An 18819-nucleotide genomic window follows, 5' to 3' on the forward strand; every position below is an offset into this window, starting at 1 on the left:
GGGATACAAAGAAAGGCAAGAGGCAGTCCCTGATCTTGAGAAGTGCCTGGTCTAATGGGGGAGACAAGCTACAAACAGCTCTGCACAAATTCTCTACAGGATAAACAGGAAATGATCAGCACGGGGATTAAGAGGGACCAGAGAGGCCTCTTGTAGAAGGGGGGATTTCACCTGGGGCAGAGAGGAGGAGAGATAGTCTCCTAGGCATGGGAGACAGCCACAGAAAAGGCTGAGTGGAGAGATGGAGGGTCTTGTGTGCAGAACAGCCAGGAGGCTGGGCTCACTGGATCACGGAGTATGTCTGTGTGCATGTGCGAGTCATGAAGGACTCTGAATGCCAAATAATACTTTGTATTGGATCCTGGGGTGAGGGGGAGGGGGCTGTGATCACACCTGCACTTTGGTGGGGGAATGGGGAGAGCCTTGATGCAGGCAGTGGCCATAGTCCAGGCATGAGGTGACAAGGGCCTGCACCAGGGTAGAGCCAGTGTCGGAGCAAAGACACCACAGAGAGGACATGGACAGAGATTTTGCAGGTGGAATAGCATGCCCTGGTGCTGTATTGGATCGGGGGGGGGGGGGGGGAGAGGGCATAATGAGGAGCCTTGGATGTTTCCTGCCTTGGGAGCAGAGGGACTGGGAGATGCTGCCCTCGACAGGAACAGAGAAGGTGGCAGCAGGGAAGGGTTTAGGGGAAACCGTCGCTTTGGGCTGTTGAATTGATAACGTTGGCAAGGCCACTGGGAGGCATGAACAGTTAGGGCTGGCCAAGATGATAGGAGAATCGCCAGCACAGAGCGGGTAATGAGCTCCTCGGGAGCTGAGGAGCTACAGCTCTGACTCGGCCTCCACAGCTCACCCTGGTCAACGTTTGCCTTTCATCCACAGGCCCTTCCCTCCTCTGATATTCCTGAATTCTGGTCCCTCTCGCCGCTCACCTGGGCTGCCCCAGTGGCCTCCCCAGGACTTGGCACAGCACCGGGCACTTAGTAGGTGCTTCATCAATACTTGTGGAAAATCAAGGTTCTTGTGCTTGACAAGGGGAATGAAGCCCCTCAGGTGGATGGATAGCGGCCTGACCATCAGCCAATTCTCTGAGGTGTCAGGTCCATGGAGTTTTAGGTCTTTTTAGACACCCTGATGTGATGGACTATTGCGAAGATGTGTGAATTCTCTGAAAGTGAACACCAGGCTCACTTAATCCAATCAGAGACTGCTTTTGTCTCACTAATAAATTGGGCTCAGGTCTCCTCTGGAGACCAACCAAGCTGACTCTGACTATCGGCACCCTTTGTTTGTGCCATGCGCTACATGACAGGACAGCACCAAGGGGAGCATGCGTACACTGCCATAGCTTCCGCTGGGTTTTTGTAAAGTGCGGAGGCCTGGGAGAAACCCGCAATTTTCCAATGAATAAGCTTTAGCTTTCTTTCCAGTGAGATGATCTAATGACACTGATATCATAGGACCTACATCACACAAAATATCTATTAAAATGCCAAGAAGCACTCGGATGTGACGGCCAACACCTGAGAAAGCTGAGTCTGAAGAAGAACTCGGTCTAGCCTCCCAGGGATGTGGCCATATTGGAAGGAGATACCTAAGGCTCAGGGCCAGAAATGACTCAACCTTCCTTGGGGCCTTGACAGAGCCCACACTAGAGTGATTCAGGAACAAAATCCTCCAAATGCCGACCCTGCCTCCCAACAACCTGATTTCTCCCCAGTGCCCAGAAGACTAGCGAGGTGGGACAGAACCGCTGGTCCACCTTTGCCATCTGGCAGCTGGGTCACTTTATCTTTGTGTGCCTCGGTTCCCTCATCTGTTAAATGGGGATACAAAAGCACCTACATTTCCAGGATTATTGTGAGGGTCCAACTCCCACACACAGTAGGTGCTTAATAAATGCTTGTTCCCTTCCCCCAGCAGCAGACTGAAAAGGAAGAGGCCAAACAGGCTGGACCTCGCATCTGGGCAGACACGGGGAAGGCATGTTCCCAGATTGCTGCTGCCCCTGGCTGCCAGCGCGGTCCACAGACTGCCCGCAGACATGACGAGGGACCCGCTGTTCCTGATGGGGAAGCAGAAATGCTCCTCTGAGGCTCATCATCCCTCCCTTCTCAAGGAGGCCAGGACCAGGCTCACAGCCTTGCTCTCCCTGTTGGTCCTGCTCCCCTCAAATGTCCCATGACCTGCTCCTTCACTGCACCTTGGCTGCTGGACATTGACTCAGGAAGACCCGAGTTCAAATCCTGGCTCACACACCCTGTGTGACCCTGGGCAAATCTCCACAATCACAAACTCCAACCCGTCAGGCCCTCGGACTGTCTCCCCAGCCTGTTCTCTCCTCTCCCTGGCCCCCAGACGCCCCCAGATTGTCACCCTCCTGCCTTCATGCTGTATTCCACCCTGGAGTCCCTTGGCCTCTGGTCCCACTTCTCCTACTGGCCTCCTACGCACAGGCAGCTGAGCAGAAGGGGAAGGAATAAGCATTTACATGATGCCTACTGTGTGCCAGGCACGATGCTGAGACATTTACCAATATTACCACGTGTGGGGCAGTGTGCTAAGACTGTCTCATGGGATTCTCACAACCACCCTGGGAGGCAGGTGCTACTTTAGCTCCCCGTTGAGGAAACCAAGGCAAGCAAGGTTAAGTGACTTGCCCAGGGTCACATCGCCAGGAAGTGCCTGAGGCCAGATGTGAAGTCAAGACTTCCTGACCAGGCTGGGAGCTTTGTGAAGTAGGCCTCCAGTTGCGAAAGCAACAGAAATCCTACCATGAGGCTGACTGGGTCTGTCACAAACGTATTTCATGTAATCTCGCCAGCGACCTGCCTGCAGCATGGAGGTTCTCCACCTCTCCCCGCCCATCCCGTAGTCTCCTCCCTTCCTCCACAGCCCAAAGTCCAGAAACTAGCCCCCACTCCCCGCTTTCGCCTCGTCTCCGCCAGGTGACCCTTGCCCTGGATCCCTGCCACACCTGGCATGCAGGCACACTCCTCTTTCAGGCCTTCTACTTCTCCCTATCAACCTGGTTCCTTCCAATCCCCCCAGACCCCGCCATGCCCTTCAGCTTTCCGGCTTTTCCTAGTCGGGCTCCTGTAAAAGGCTGTCCACACTCACACCCTTCTCTCAATCTCTTCCAAACCATCTGCAGTCCATCCTCTGACCTCATCATCAAAATCACCAACCATGGCCTCATTCTTCTAGGCAGCCAGGTGGTGCAGTGCATAGTGCTGGGCCCAGAACCAGGAAGAGCTGAGTTCAGACCTGGCCTCAGACACTTCCACGGACTGTGTGACCCTGGACAAGTCACTTCACCGCATCTATACAATAGGGAGGATCATGGCACTTCCCCCTGGGGCTGTTGTATCAAATGAGACAGAGCTGTGCAGACTCAGCACAAGGCCTGGCCCACGGCAGAGGCTCCATCAAGTCTGGGTGTCATGTTCATCATAACTGTTCTTGCTGCAGAACCTCCCTTCTGGGGGCTTTCCCGGCCCTGTTCTGAGTTCTCCTTCCCAGATGGCTCCTCATTCACACCCAGCGCCAACAGTGGCTGCTCCCTGGTGCTCTGTCCTGGGCCTCTGGCCTTCCCTTTCTACCCCCTCCTGTTTGGTGACCTCATAAGCTCTCTGGGTTTAAGGATCATCTCCCAGAACCACACATGCAACTCTTCCCAATCAGCAGGCTAGCAACCTCTGGGTCACCCTCAGCTCCTCGCTCACGTCCAATCTACAGACCCAGTCAGGGGCCCGATCTTGTCCTCTCTGACATTTCCCCTGGCCCAGACTATCCTCTCCTTCTCCCTGCACTACTGCAACAGCTTCCTAATGGCTTACCCTGCCTCATGCCCCTTCCCTCGCTAGGCCATCTGTCACAGGCTGCCTGCCAACTTGGAACAAAGTAGGAATGACTCCATTTGGCTTTTGTGTGCATCTTTTATAATTAAATTTTTTTAAAAAAATTAACAGTAAACTGTCCTCTTTCCCTCACATCTCTTCCCCCTGCCCTTTGCCACTCTTAAATGGAAAAAAATCCCAAACACACACAAAACTCTGCAATAAATACACCCAGCCAATCAAAACCAATTTCCATACTAGCCATGTCTAAAAATGTATCTTACTCAGAATGTTTCATCCATCCCCTCCCTGTCAGAAAGTGGGCAGCGTGCTAAATCATCTGTCCTCTGGAATCACAATTAATCACTGTGTTTATCAAAGTTCTTAAACTTTTCAAAATTGTTCACTTTTACAATGTTATTGTTAGAGTAGAAACTGCATGGGTTTACTCTGTTTTATTTCAAAGTGAGTTTCATCTGAGGACTGCTCCCCTCACCCAGACCTGGTTTGTACAGACCCCTGATGATGTGACATAAGTATCCACCATTTCTCTCATTTTCTTCCCTAGTGCTTCTAACTTTTTTCTCTCTCCTTCCATTTCTCATTCCAAAATGATCCAAACAACAAAAATCATCCCTGGCCCCCATCTTATTTTATTTCCTAGGTGATTCCTGATGATATCATGGGTCTCAGGGGATGCTTGGATCATCCATTGCCATTAGAATATAAGCATATCATCTTAGATAATCTTTTCTAAACACTAGCTTATATTTACTTTTTAAAAAAGTCATATTTCCTTTAGTTACATTATGAGTTTTGAGTTGTCTGTGTCCCTCCTTCCTTCCAATATTTGATATAGATATACATGTGCATCCTTCCATATGTCACTTCTTTCTCTGGAGGTGTATAGCATTTTCCTTCATAAATCCTTCAGAGTTGACCTGAAGGCTCTTATTAGTCAGAATAGCTTAGCAATTCACAGTTACTCTTTGAATAATATTGCTGTTACTACATACAACTTTCTTTTGGTTCTCCTTGTTTCACTCTGCATTATATTTACCTTTTTACGTTTTTCTTTACTCGCATGTTTCGATCTCCAGCTTCTACTTGGCTTCTGGTCTTTTGTTATCAGGAATGTGAAGAAGTCCTCCACTTCTTTAGTAGCGCATTTCCCCCCGTTGGATTATACTCAATTTTGCTGAGTAAGTTAAGTTTGGTTAGCAGGCTACTTTAGCTTGCCTTTTAGAATGTTGTGTTCCATGCTCTCCATTCCTTAGCAGTGGTGGCTGCTAAATCTTGTGTGATTCCCAAATAGGGCTCTTTGGCACTTAGAGTCTTTCTTTCTGGATGCTTACAGTATTTTTCCTTTGAACAAGAAGCTTTGGATTTTGGTTATGACATTCATGGGAATTTTCATTTGGGGTTTTTTTTTAAAAATGTGACTGGTGGATTCTTTTTATTTTCACTCTGCCCTCTGGTTCAAAGATCCAGGCAGTCTTCTCTTATGAGTTCTTGAAACATGATGTCTCATCTCTGTTCCAATGATTCTTAAATTATCTCTCCTTGATCTATTTCCCAGTAGTTTTTAAAAAATGAAATGTCTTACATTTTCTTATATTCCTTTATTTTTTTTCAACCTTTTGACTTTCTTTTACTATTTCTTATCCTGTGGCATCACGAACTCACATGTTTGGCCCATTCTAGTTTTCAGAAAGTCTTTTAATTGGGTCAGGATTTATACCTCTTGTGCTAGACTATTATCCAAGTTTATCTTCCATATCCTCATTCCTTTTTAATTTTTCCTCTGTCATTTTCATTTCATTTATAATTTCTTCTAGGAATTCTAACTGATCTTGTGGGCTGTATTTTTCTGTGAAGTTTGGATTGATTCTCCTCTTCTAAGTTTTTTCTTGGGCTTCTCTGACCTCATAATGGCTCTTTACTTTTTGGGGTTTTTTAATTCTTTCATAAATCTGCTCTGGGTAACTCAGTGTTGCTGACCCCATTGGGAGTGTTAGTGGCTAAGTCTTCAATCTTGGCCTCCTGGGAGACTTCTCACCAATCTGCTGTCCTGGGAGTCTCTCAACTGCTAGCCAAGGGCTCTGGGTACTGAGCCCATGATCCATGCCCATTTCTATCCCACATTTCCTGCCCTGTCACTTGCCAGTAGTTAGCCTGATTTTCTGATCACTACTTAATCTAGCATTCTTCTTGGATCGTTGCTGGAGTAGCAGCAGAGTGAGCTGGCTGTACTGCCCCCTCCTCCTCTGCCATCTTGGCTGATCCCCTCCCCTTGGCTTTGAGAGCCCTCCACAACCCACCCAGCCATCTGGCTAGAACCACTCTTCTCTTCCTGTATTTTCCCAAGGCTTTGTTGAGTTCCTCACAGGGCACTTCGTCTCCAATCTCTGTGCCTCCACATGAGCTCAAAGTCAGGAAGATCTGAGTCAAAGTCCAGCCTCAGACGCTTATTACCCATGTGACCACGGGTGAGTAACAGCCTCTGTAGACTCGGTTTTCTCTACTGTATGATGGGATAATTCCAGCACCTCCCTCGCAGGGTTGCTGTAAACAGCATTGAGCACACAGCTGGTGCCATATTAGTGCTTATTCTCTTCCCTCGCCCATACACAGAGTCTATTCCCTTCTCGTGCCTGTTTCTTAGAATGCCTTCTCTCCTTCACACCCGACCCAAACACCACTGCGGCAGACCACATCTGCTCCCCAGGGCAGAACATGGGGCCTCCCCTGCGGCTGGCAGCAGGGGACGCCACAGCGGCTAGAGCCAGGGCCTGCGGGGAGAACAGGAGTCCGAAAAGCCTGAGTGTAAACCTGCGTCCTTTTCTCAGCTCCAGTTTCCTCCTCTGTGAAATGGGCATATGACGACAGCACCTCCCTCCCAGGTGGCATGGGACAATAGATGCACAGCGCTCTACCAACCTTGGAGCCCTGCATAAGGGCAGGTGTTGTTATCATTAATTATTATTGTTAGGCGCTTATGACACGCTCGCTGAATGGCCCATGCCTTGTACTTCAATCCGAAAACTGTTCATCAGATGCCAGAGCAGGGCACTCTGGGGGTGCTGGGGAAAGGAACACAAAGCGTTTACGTTCTTCTGGGAGGTGCAACTTAAATATAAATGAAGTGAGTGGAGTCTAAGGAGGAAGGGAGCCGGAAGCCTCCACCATCAATCCATCAGTCTACAAGAACTCACTGACTGCCTGCTATGAGCCAGTCACTCTGCCCTCAGGAGGTTTTCATTCGATCCAAAGAAAGAACATGTATACACACAAGGAAAGGCAAACTATGTGTCAAGGAAATGCCTATCGTTGGCCCTTCCTTATCTCCCCAGGACTTGGCACCTGGTAGGTGCTTCATAATTGCTCATGCAAAGAAACACTAGTGACCGAAAGGTCCAGAAAGGCCTCTTGTGGGAAGGAGCCAAGCCCGGAATCTGAGGAGGGAGAGCTCAGCGGTAACCTGGAAGGGGAGGGGTCAGAACCAGACCATGAAGGGCCTTAAACGGCCAACAGGAGAGTTTCCTACAAGATGGAGGACCGGCCATATTCTCTAGTCTCCATTAACTCCCCCAAACTTCCCGCCCAGCCAGAGCCACAGGATGAGCCAACAAGAAGCCCAGGAAGACAGCCTGAGGAGTTAATGCTGGAGAATGAGAATGCTTGTGTCCGAGACCAGGAAGGGGCTCCCCTCCCACAGCACGGACATGTCTGGCCCTCAACCGGCCCCCAATCCATTCTACAAACAGCAGAGGACAAGTGTCCAGGCTACACTGGGCTAGAAGAGAATGGTCCTGCCTCCCTTAGGGCTGGACTAAGTCCACTGAAAAGTCAATCCCTCCGTGTAGGAAGCGACTGAGGCAGCATTTCTGTCCAAAATTCCTGTGGTGAACTAGCCGTCAAAGGGGTGGGCCAGGTCAGAAAGCAAGGGGAAATAGAAGGAAAAGAGGCCTGAACCACTCAAGATTTCGGAGGAAGAAACTTGGATTAAAGACCTGGGACACGAGGATCATTTAATACAATTTTATATCATTTTTGTAATTTCAATAAGACCCAGAGCCTTTTATTAATGATCAACTAGACGAAGAGCTGAACCCAAGCCCCTTTGTTCTCTGAGTTTACCCAGAAAATGCCTCTTGTTATGTCAACAAGCCCAGGGGGTGCTGATTTAAGCCTTTAAGGGTGAGAACGCTGACCCCGGCCCTATCTTGAATTATGTGACTTTTCTTATCTTAATATTTTATGGGCATATACTATGTTATGGAATGTTAATGGCAAATTAAACACAAAGATCCTAGGTTGTAATTCCAATTGACGCTTTGTCAACTATCCTGACTTATTGTATTTACAACTTATTCCATTAAGGAAAATCCTTGTCTTGCATCATGGTTAAACATACATGGGGATTATAAAACTGAGTAACCCAGATATGCTGAGTCTGCTAGAAATGACGTATATAAGCCTTCTCATTCTTTTGTTCAGCAGTCAGATTTTTGTCTGACTCCACGCGTGCATGTCCGCTATGCTTTAAGGGAAAACAATAAACAATATGGATTTTCTTATCATCTAGCTCGTTTGCCTCCTTTAACCAAATTTTCAGGTCAACGGACACAAACGCATGAATCAACGGAGAGGCTGCTAAAACCGGACGCCAAATAAATTACAAACTTCCCTATACCAAGTATTCTGACAAAAGCCGTGGAACTGAGGCCTGATCTAACGGGGAGTCCCGTAGAACCCCAAGAGGGCGGCCTCCAGAATGTCTGAAGAGGAAGACGAAACACAAAAAGTCCAATCGGATGAGAAGAAGCACTAGGACTCCCCTGCCCGCACCGCAGGAACGACGGCGACAGCGGCTCCTCCGCGCTCACCCGCCATTCTGCCTGGCTCCAAGTCCGGGGGACACTTCTCAGCTCCCTCAGGGCCGGAAGGTGGAGCAAGACCCTCCCGTCTATCCACCTTCCTTCACGGAGGGCTCGGGCCTTCTCTCCACCAGCATCTACGCTTGGAACATCGCCCCTCCCCCTCCCTTCCCCCGGCTTTTCAGCTTCCTGGGTTTGTTAAATTAAATTAATTAAATTAAATTAATTAAAATATAAGCTCCTTGAGAGCAGGGACTGTTTATTTTTCTTATCTGTAGTCCAGCAACAAACACGTCCGGCACCTAGCAGGCACTTAAAAACACTTACTGAATCGAACTGAGAACAGAAAACTTGAATCTACGGCGGCAGCTGTTCTCAGAGACACAAAAGAGCGAACTGACTGATCCGGAACACACACACATCTACGCGGAGGGTAGTCCGGAGGAAGAGGAGCTGAAGGCGCTAAAATGCAAAGAGCGCGCTACCTTCTTTAGGGAGGATGCGCAGTTAAAAGTAAAGGGTTACCTGCGGCTTTCCTAGAAGAACACGACAAATCCACGACGCAAGAAACAGCTTTCCCCGCGTTCCCCTCCCCTCTCCTCCCTCCGCTCCTCCAACAGCACAAAGCTAACTAGACCGGCGGGACGTCACTTCCGGGAAAGGGGAGGGGGGGCGGCGCAGGGAATAAAAGCCCACGTTAAATGCCGAGGCATTCAGGAAGTAGTTACATTTAACAATGACAAACGGTAGGTTCTACCAGCGACCTTCAAAGAATGAAATTTGAATGACACAAGACTATTAGTATTCTACACCCAGTAGAAACCACAGAAGGGAATGGAATCGTATATTCCCAAATGCAAAGGATCTCAAGATGAAACCCAAAATGAGATACCCACAAAACCTTAAGCGAATGATCACTGGGAAAAAAAGCCAAGCAGAAGAGGTGTATTTTTATTCTATAGGTAACAGAAGGCCACTGTGAGCGGTGGAATGATGGCTGTGTCTATGCCTCGGGGCTACCGCTTGGCAATTGGGGAGACTTTGGCCAGAGCAGCAACAGGGCCCTGGACGCTAGACTAGGAGTCGGGACGTGTATTTGTTGGGCCCCATGGCCTCTGAGGTCACTTGCAGCTTTCGATCTCTGCTACGTTAACAATAGTTCAGGTGAAAAGACACTGAAGGCCTGACCTGGGAGGAGGAGATGATGTAGTGACTGACTACCCATTGGGCCTGAGGAAGGCAGGGGGACTGAAGAGCAAAGGCCCACAAAGACTCTGGGAGGCTAAGAACAAAGAGGGATCTCCTGGCACAGGGCACAGTTTAAGCAAATGCCCAGAGATAGGAAATGGGGGTTTTAGTTCAGGGGGAAGCTACAAAGTAGAGGCCGGAAAGGTGTCTGTTAAGCAACAAGATTAGGAAGGGGAGCAGAAGGCCTACTGTGGGGGGCTTTCCATGCCAGCATATACTTCTCCTAGAGGGTACATGAGGAGGAGCCCCACCCCCCCAAAGGGTGGGTCAGACCTGCACCATGGGAAGATTATTTTGGCAGCTCTGTGGAAGAGGTTTCAGAGGCCAGTCCAGGCAAGCCCCTCAATGAGAATGGGCAGCACCCATAAGCCATGGCCTGCCTCCACAGGTCCTGAGAAGCTGCTCAGAGAGTGAGGGGGAGGAAGGGGGAAGGTGATGGCTCCATTATGGAAAGGGCAGGTCCTGGAATCCCAAGGGATATCTAGGAGGAGGCGTTTGGCAGGAAGCTGACTACGAGGGATCCTGTTAGATCCACGGATCTGGGGGTCATCTAGGTCACACAACACTTGGGTGAATGAGGGCTGGGGCCACAAGCAGAGATACAGGGACCCAGGCACAGAGGGAGGGTGAAGAGACAGAGAGGAGGAAGAGCCAAGGGTCAGGGTCCACAGAGGCAACTATCCACATGTAGACCAATTTACTTGTGAAGGCAGAGAGTTCCCTCTTAGACCTCAGCTCCACAAAAACCCATTAAATCATTAAATGACTGCTATGAGTAAGTGCCAGGGACTGTGTAAGAGCTCGCACTGCAGCATCCAGGATAGGCATGGCACAGAGAAGCTAGGCTGGACCCATGGGAGCCACCTGCCGGCTCCGGCTCATTTCAGAGAGCCACGAGGAGGCACAGAGGTGAAGGGACCTGACCCAGGTGACAGAGCCAGCAAGAGTGGCAAAACCAGTTTTGTCCTCCTATCTCATCCCACGCTTGGCTTGGCGATCCAGGAATACATCAGACTGGACATGGCGGCATGGAATGGCAGACCCTGGAAGTGTTCTGAGCACTGAGGTGACATGACGGAAGCAGTATTTAAGGACACAGATTTCAGGACGGAATGAAGGGAAGAGAGTTGGGGGCAGCTCGGGGGCTACTCCCACAACCCACGCATGAGGCAATGAGAGCTTGAGTCAGGTTGGTGGTGAGAAAGACGAAGAACCCCCAGAAGGATTCTGAAAGGAGGCTCAGCGACCACTGGGCCATGTCCACCAGTGATGGAGCCTGCTCCTTAGCATGCTGGCTCAAACCCCACAATATTGGGCAAAGGGCTAAGCACAGAGAAGGCATTTCCTCAACAGCTGTGCACTAATTTAAATGTGACCAGATATGGGGATTTATGGAGAAAATGGAGTACAAGTTGTCTGAGATGTGGATCTGGGCTACAGGAAGGGGGAGGGGGAGGGAAGCCAGTTTGTGAGAAGAGAAGCAATGTCTTTTTGAGAGGCATTACCTTGGTAAGAACTCTAGAGGAGGAATTCAGCCTCCACTTCCTCACCTGTCACTCACTCCAGGCTAACCCTTTTGTGAGGCTCCAGGGACATAACAAAGTATATAAACACACTCCCCAAAGGCAAAGTGGTTTTCTCCTCCTTCGACCTTTGGGACAGACCTGATTCAGGATGCAAGGGACCCATGAACAGGGAGGAGACATGGGAGCCACCTTCAAGTCTTGGTTTGCCAAAGGAGAGATACAAGGCCCTGACTTGTTCCCTGGGGAGGTCTTTTAGGGACAGCTAGCTGGCAATGTGTGAGGAAACAGGGCAGGAGCGCTCACTCCCACACCACAGCCAGAGACAGGCCTGGCACTTGCTCCCCAACAGGGCCGCGTCATGTTCATCTGTAACCACCTCTATGTGTCCATTTGTCAGACCCCTGAGCTGACTCTCAGAGCTGCAGTAAACTTGTCTACAGAGGTGCATGCTGAAGAAAAATAAGAATGGGCCATTTGGTGTATTTAAACAGACAACAAACCAAATTACTTTTTACAATGTAGGAATAGAAACGTAAGTCTTACTTGTGAGATCCAATCCCAGAAGGAATAGCTTTAATTTTATTATGCCGGAGATCCAGCCAAACAAGATTTGGCAGGAGCTCAAAGAAATCTTTAGGAATTATGCTGAGTTCATTTCTTTGGAGATGCAATTGCTTCCAGGGAAACAAAAAACAAAACAAAACAAAACAGAAACAAACAACAACAACAACAAAAAAACAGAATTAGATTCTATCACGCTAACTCTGCCAGCACACCAGTGACAACGGGCGCTGGGACAAGCACGGTGTCTCTAGTATAACAAGCTCCTTCCTGCTGTAGGGATGAAGGAGGCTGCTCTCCCAGCTCGCAACAGCTCCAGGATTCCCATGCTTACTAGCCTGAATCTTGCCCTGTGGTGCCTCGGGAGGCTCTGCTCACACCAGCAGAAGTGGGGGGAGGGGCCCCCTCCCCCACCCAAGACAGCCACAATGACAAGTCTGGCCCATCCCCGCTACTCCTCCTCCCCGGCCCTGTGCCAACTGTGATGGACATCTTCCTAAAATATATCACACAATTATTTGTTTTAAGGAACCAGGCTCATCCTGACGAAGTCCATCGCTGTGCACTTACTTCTCATAGCTGTTATTATGACATCACATCTACTCTTTAACAATCCCCCGGCCCCAATGTGACAGAGAGAGAGAGAGAGAGAGAGAGTGTGTGTGTGTGTGTGTGTGTGTGTGTATGAGTGCAGGCAAACACACAATTAAACAGGACACAGTGAGAACCTAATTAAATAGAGTACAAAGCTTTAACTGCTTAGAGCTTTGTGCCTGGAATGTGACCTGGGAATCTCTACAACCTTATTATCCCCACAACAGATCTGAATAACAGACTGACACCATGAAGGTTCAGGCTGTCGGCCCCAGTCCACAGCGGGCTGGGAAGCCCCAGACAAAGATGCTGTCTGGTGAGCATGAGCACCCCTGGAGAAGTGTAGGGGACGACATGGCGACTCACTTTCAGATGAGGGATTCTGAAGATTTCCTCACTCAGATGTTCAAGGCCTCTTTTGCTCAAGTCCAGAGCAGGGGAAGGAGAGAAAAGGATCCCCTCAATCACATTCCGAACATCTTTTGGGAGGAGGATTGATGGGCTCCTCGCTTTGGTTGAGCTGCTCTCCATGTGGCCAATCAGCCCTTTTGATTCTATGGCAGAGCAGACCCCTTCCATGTGTTAGCAGTGTAAAGGAGCAGGACTCATCCTTCGTGGGAAGTAGTGACCTGAAAACAGAAAAAAACAAACAAATAAAGAGTTGGGGACAGCAGTCAGATGGACATGAGGTTGCAGCATTAACTCGGACATAACTAGGGGAAGTGGGAAATTACTTATTCTGAAGAGTCACAGAACTGTAGGAAGGTGGGGGGGGGGTTGCAACATAATAACATATGCCTAGGGAGGGGCACTAGAGGGAAGGGCCAGAGCCCGGAGCTCCTGAGCACAGCTCTCTCACTGGGCTGAGGATGCTGCCGACTCCCATGGATGCCTTGGCCCCAGAGGCTGGAACCTCCATCTGAGGAAGTACCTGGGCCAGCCATGCCCAACCCCGCTTCCTTTTCAGCTCTCTTTTGTGTTGTAGTTGTGTGGGGGTACAAGCCACTTACCAATATAAAATTCATAAAGCAAAGAGGCATCTCGAAGTAAGAACAGAAAGTATTTATTCAATTCTCAAGAGAAAGTGGCATCACCTCCACTAGGATGGACTAGAGGAAGGAGGCGGATCACAAAGGCATACATTGGTAACTAAGGTGGAGCTCCAGGTGGGGCCAATGAAGGGAGGTCTGATTACATCTTTGCTCCCAAGTAGGCCCAAAACCCCTAGCTACTAGGTGCTAAGCAGATGTGGGCATAAAGCCCCCAGGGTCCTAAGGGGAGTTGCTAAGACCAGAGCCAATAGTAAGAACTTAAGTTCTGGTCGCTCAGATGACGTTTGATGACGGCTAAAGAATGCATAAAAAGAGAGAACAGAGCTATTTGCTTAGGGCTCTCTTGGCGGTGTGCTGACATGGAGAATCTGGGCAGCTGTAGTTTAAGAGCCCTCCAGCTTGTAAGCCCGGATATTCGGACTTTGTTAAACCCTGGTAACTATGCATTGAGATTTGAATTGGACAAGGTCTGTCTGTTGATGTTTGCAATTTGTTTGTATTTGCTCTGAAGCTCAGGGTGCTGGCTTTTCCCCCTGAGCTGAGTGAATGACATTTGTATGTTGGGTTAAAGTAAAACTGTTAACCCCTTAACGTTGCTTTCCTTAGTAAAGCAGATCAAAAGAACCTGGGCTTGCAGCATTGTGTGTGCTGGTTGTTGTTGGTTTTACACAGACACAGTAGCTGCTGGCTGGATTGTTGAAAAAAGGCAAAGCACCAACATATATCCTATGGCAAAAGAACTCCCCCCCCCCCCCACTATCCCTCCTCTCCAGTGGCTGGGAGGTGGGCTTACAATCTAGGCACAAAACGCTAGACAAAGAACCAGGAAATTGAGTATAGCCAATCCAAAACATATCTCCTTATTTAGTAACTAAGCTGCTGTGGCAATAACACGGGTAAGGTAAAGAGGCGGAAGGAGGAAAGAGGGAGGGGGCTTCCTGGAGCAGGGAAGGAACAACCCATATGTGGTCCTTTTTGTCCTCATTTGGTAACAAGTCTGTGCTGGGGGGGGGAAGGGGCACTTATTGCCCCAGGCCCCGAATTCCTGAGAGTTAGGTAATCACATTCCTACAAGGTTAAATCCCGAGTCTATTCCATCCTCCCAATGCCCTGCTTAGTCCAGAAATAAAAAGGTAATTCTTATATTTTCTCTCTCTGTGAAGTCTTCGTAAGAATTATCTCCCACTCAATCCCTGTTCTTATTTCATACTACTTGAAGACATCACACACCACTGTTGATATAAATTATCCACAAGCCTATCTTCTTCATTTATCACACTTTCATGCCACATTCTTTTCTCCATCATGCTTGCATCCCCATTACCCTTCTCAGACTGGTTCCCCTCCTCCCCTTTTAATAAATATGGGAAGGATTGATCTACGCATTGACCAAAGGGGGAAGTCCTCTTTGAAAATACAGATACAGAGACCCAAAGGAAAACAATGCAATTGTCAATGAGGTCCTCTGGTCCTTGGAATCTGTTCTAGACATCGTCAGCATCTTCTTCCTCTCATCTTCTTGTAGGAACCAGCTTTCTGTCCCACAAAAGTCACCTTAGCACAATTTTAAACTACCATTTCTGAACCTTATACCCTAATCATTTTACATTTTCAAAATTGGAACTTTGACCAACTGTCCTGTTTAAGAAATTCACATCAGAACCCAGTTTCTTATATTTTATATGAACTCATTATTAATTTCCTCACCAGGAGGGTGAGATTTCACTAAGAAATTAACAACAGGATCCAGTATGTACATAAACACATTAACCAATTTTTAACACAGTACATATAAAATCTTAACCTTTGAGTCACACCATGTTTCTTTGATGACATTACAAAATAAACCACAAGCCATTGTTCTTTTAACATTACTAATGGTAACAAAGCTCCTCACAAGCCCTTGACCTAATTGTCTAATCATCTCCACACCATTGCCAAGAATTAAAGGGCCCTAACTAACTCATACAGGACCTCACAGAGGAACACTAGTCCCAGTCCTATAGCAATCTAAGATGTTCCATAATCAATTATTTTAACAGATTTGCTACTGTACTTACAAAACTTTCTGATTATAGAAATTTGCCACCAAGACATTAGGGACTTAGAGTAAGGGGACCATATTTTCCCCAGCTTCCTGTAAACTCTAGGCAGAAGGTGTGTCAAACTGCAAGCTGCACTGAACCAGGCCCTAAGTCTGCCAGGTTTCAGTTAAGGGCTCAGGTCAAGAGGGTCCCACCTCAGCACAGGCTGAATAGTTGCCCTCTTAATTTCACCATGAAATCATACCTGCAGTTTGCACCTGCCCCCCCCCCCACCCCCACAAAGGGCTGCTGGCATCTTGGGTCAGTCTTCCTTGACATTCACACCCGGAGTTAGACTCAGAAAAACAGCCAGTTAACAGTCCCATTAAGTCTTTGAATAGCAAGTTGCAATAATCAGTTTAAGATATGACTATAATCTCACATTGCTTTAGGAACATCCTTAAAGCTAGCTCCAAATAGCTTGCATGCATTTCCTCATTCATAAAATCTTCCTATTAAGATCATAAGTTATTGCTCGAACACTGATTTGCATCAGTTTCTCTTCTATTTTTCTACTCTTCTCTAGTTATGCCTGATCTGAGAGAATTGAACCATATACATATGATAGGTTCAAACATCAACTTTATCTTTATGTTTTAGACGATGGAATGAATTCAAATCCACATTTAACTTTTCCATTAATGACAGGATATTCCACAACTTCTCTAAAGAACACTGAAATTATTTTCCTCAAACTGCAAATGTCTCTGATTTAATTCCAGCAATTCATTACACCATTTGTATTAATACCCAATTGCTCTTATATCACTTTAAAATACTTAAGGACCTTATTCCACATAGATACAAAATAACTTTAAATCCAAGCCTTAGTCTATAGGATTATGATTCAATCTGCCATTTGTATTCTTATCTCATAAACTTCTTTTCCCTTTGTCCAAATCATTCCCATTAATATTTAGAAAGAATGCTATCTTTCATATGACTATACAAGAGTACCAATGTGCCCAGTCATTTGATTAAAAACAACAAGATTGCACATATTTGCATTAATCCAATTTTCCATTTATCCCCATAAAACCGTCTAGGTCTGTAGGTATATGCCTTTCCTTTTATCAAAAAGCAGCATTATGTCATCTCCCCTCTGAGGATGGGTTCTTTTATATCAGATTGCAATTTTCACTAATAAAAACTACCAAGGCCAACATCTCAAAATCTAATCTTATCCTAAAAACCCATCACTTTTTTCTGACCTTAAAAAGCCAGGTTGGAGGTCCGATGGCTTCTGACCCCGGCTGTTTTCTTTCTCAGTAAAACTTAAATCCCAGTACTGCTGCCCCTCCTCCTCCTTTCCCTTCTACAGGTGGGGAAAGGTAAAGCTCTTTCTTTCCGTCTAGACTAGGGGGAGGGAGGAGTAGGGAATTCGAGGACTGCTGTTTCAAAACTCCTTACTCAAAAATCTAGAATGAGGCATTGAATGGGCCTTTCTTAGGGTACTTAAAACACCTGAGGAAACAATGCCCTAAGGGTTAAGCATGCCCCCCTTTCCTAGTTTATTCTCTAACCTGAAGGTGACCCAGAGTCTCTACCCCTTATCTTGTCCTGGTCGCCCCTATTTTGTCATCCATCTTTAACCACCCTCCTCCCAAGGCCTCTATAGAAGCCGCTATGTAAGTATTAATTCCCCAAATGCAAGGTTCTCACCCAGAAACTTGGAAAATTCACAGTAGGTTCGAACTGCAACAAATTAGCTTACAAATGGAAATTCAGCAGGCCTTCTAAAAATTACACAAAAGATTTTACAAAACATTTTTCAAATGTATTTTCCCTTCTTTAAAAAGTTTAAAATTTATAACAATTCAATTCTGTTATACAGAATTTCTAGATATCACAAGGTTCCTTAGTCAAAAAGGTGTAATGAGGAGAATATAAATTACATACCCAATTAAATTAGCCTTATCACAATAACAAAATTTACCAAGCCTTTAAAAACTTTCTCCATAGGAATTCCTCTACAGAAAACTTGACACAAGATTGATAAAAATTCATGACTAGATGGTGCCAACAATCCTTGTTTCAGTTAACAACCTCAATTTCTTAATTAAGTATAATTCTTAATCTAACAACATCTAGATTATAAGAGGAATTGTTTTTCTTACATAGGTAATGCAATGTTAACCAAGTTGCACAATACAAGAAAATTTAGAAATATAAGCATACCACAAGCAATTATCATGTATTTAAAACTTGATACAGAATGAATTAATTACCAATCAGGTGACCATAACTTAGTTGGATGAGCAAATCAAATCTGGATTCATAATCACTAGAGGCAACATTTTAATTTCTAAGGCCCAATACTCTTAGCACTGTAAAAGAAAAGATTATTATTTATAAAACCACATTTTTAACAGTTTACTAAGTACCCTGAATTGACAGAAATTTCAAAAGGACCCAACAAGGCCTTTGTATAAATACTTGATTTACAGCAAAAACAATTTTAAAAGTAATACTACTTGTTCATAACCAAACATAACAGTTTCAAACTATCACATTTTTATCACACCCTTTTCAAAAGATCAATTTATATCTATAACAAAGTTTAGACCTCATAAGGGTCTCTCAAATTTTACAGCCTAAGAGAACTCTAAAAATATAATTTGGAAATAAGATGACTTCAATTACATTTTCAGATAATCACATATAGAAATTATTGATCTTATTACTTTTGGTATTTATGTATTCCCTTAAATACATTTTATTTTACACTCAACAGCTTTTCCTCTGAGCTACCCACTACCTCTGGCCCAAGTATTAGGAAAATTTGCCTAGTCATTTGAATTTGGCCCCCTGCTTTCTCCAAGCCTCATTTTATACATACTGGCAATTAACGAAATGGCCAAGGATTTTGCGGGAGGAGTGTGGTCACTTTCTTCCAGGTTAAAAAAAAAACAAAAAACTTTGGACTCTTTAAGTCCCCTAGTACAAAGTATTTTAGTTTTTTTTTTCTTCTATTTGTCTGCCTCAGATAATTTGAGAAAGGATTTTTCTCAATTGCTAAAGAATTTAAG

The 18819-nt window shown here is 46.4% G+C and overlaps 1 protein-coding gene across 1 annotated transcript in view; it reads right to left on the bottom strand.

Annotated features, from left to right (window-relative positions):
- LRRC27 (leucine rich repeat containing 27) overlaps positions 1–17521 on the bottom strand; it is a 63832-nt gene extending 46311 nt beyond the window's left edge. The window contains exons 1-3 of the mRNA XM_036735935.1: positions 17453–17521; positions 13021–13283; positions 12043–12173 (exon numbers count right to left, since the gene is read on the bottom strand). Of these exons, the coding sequence (XP_036591830.1) occupies positions 12043–12173; positions 13021–13233 (344 nt within the window). The 5' untranslated portion in view covers positions 13234–13283; positions 17453–17521. The remainder of the gene's footprint in view (positions 1–12042; positions 12174–13020; positions 13284–17452) is intronic.
- Between the last annotated feature and the right edge of the window lie 1298 nt (positions 17522–18819).

Source organism: Trichosurus vulpecula, chromosome 8, assembly GCF_011100635.1.
Source record: "Trichosurus vulpecula isolate mTriVul1 chromosome 8, mTriVul1.pri, whole genome shotgun sequence".
Classification (NCBI taxonomy): Eukaryota; Metazoa; Chordata; class Mammalia; order Diprotodontia; family Phalangeridae; genus Trichosurus; species Trichosurus vulpecula.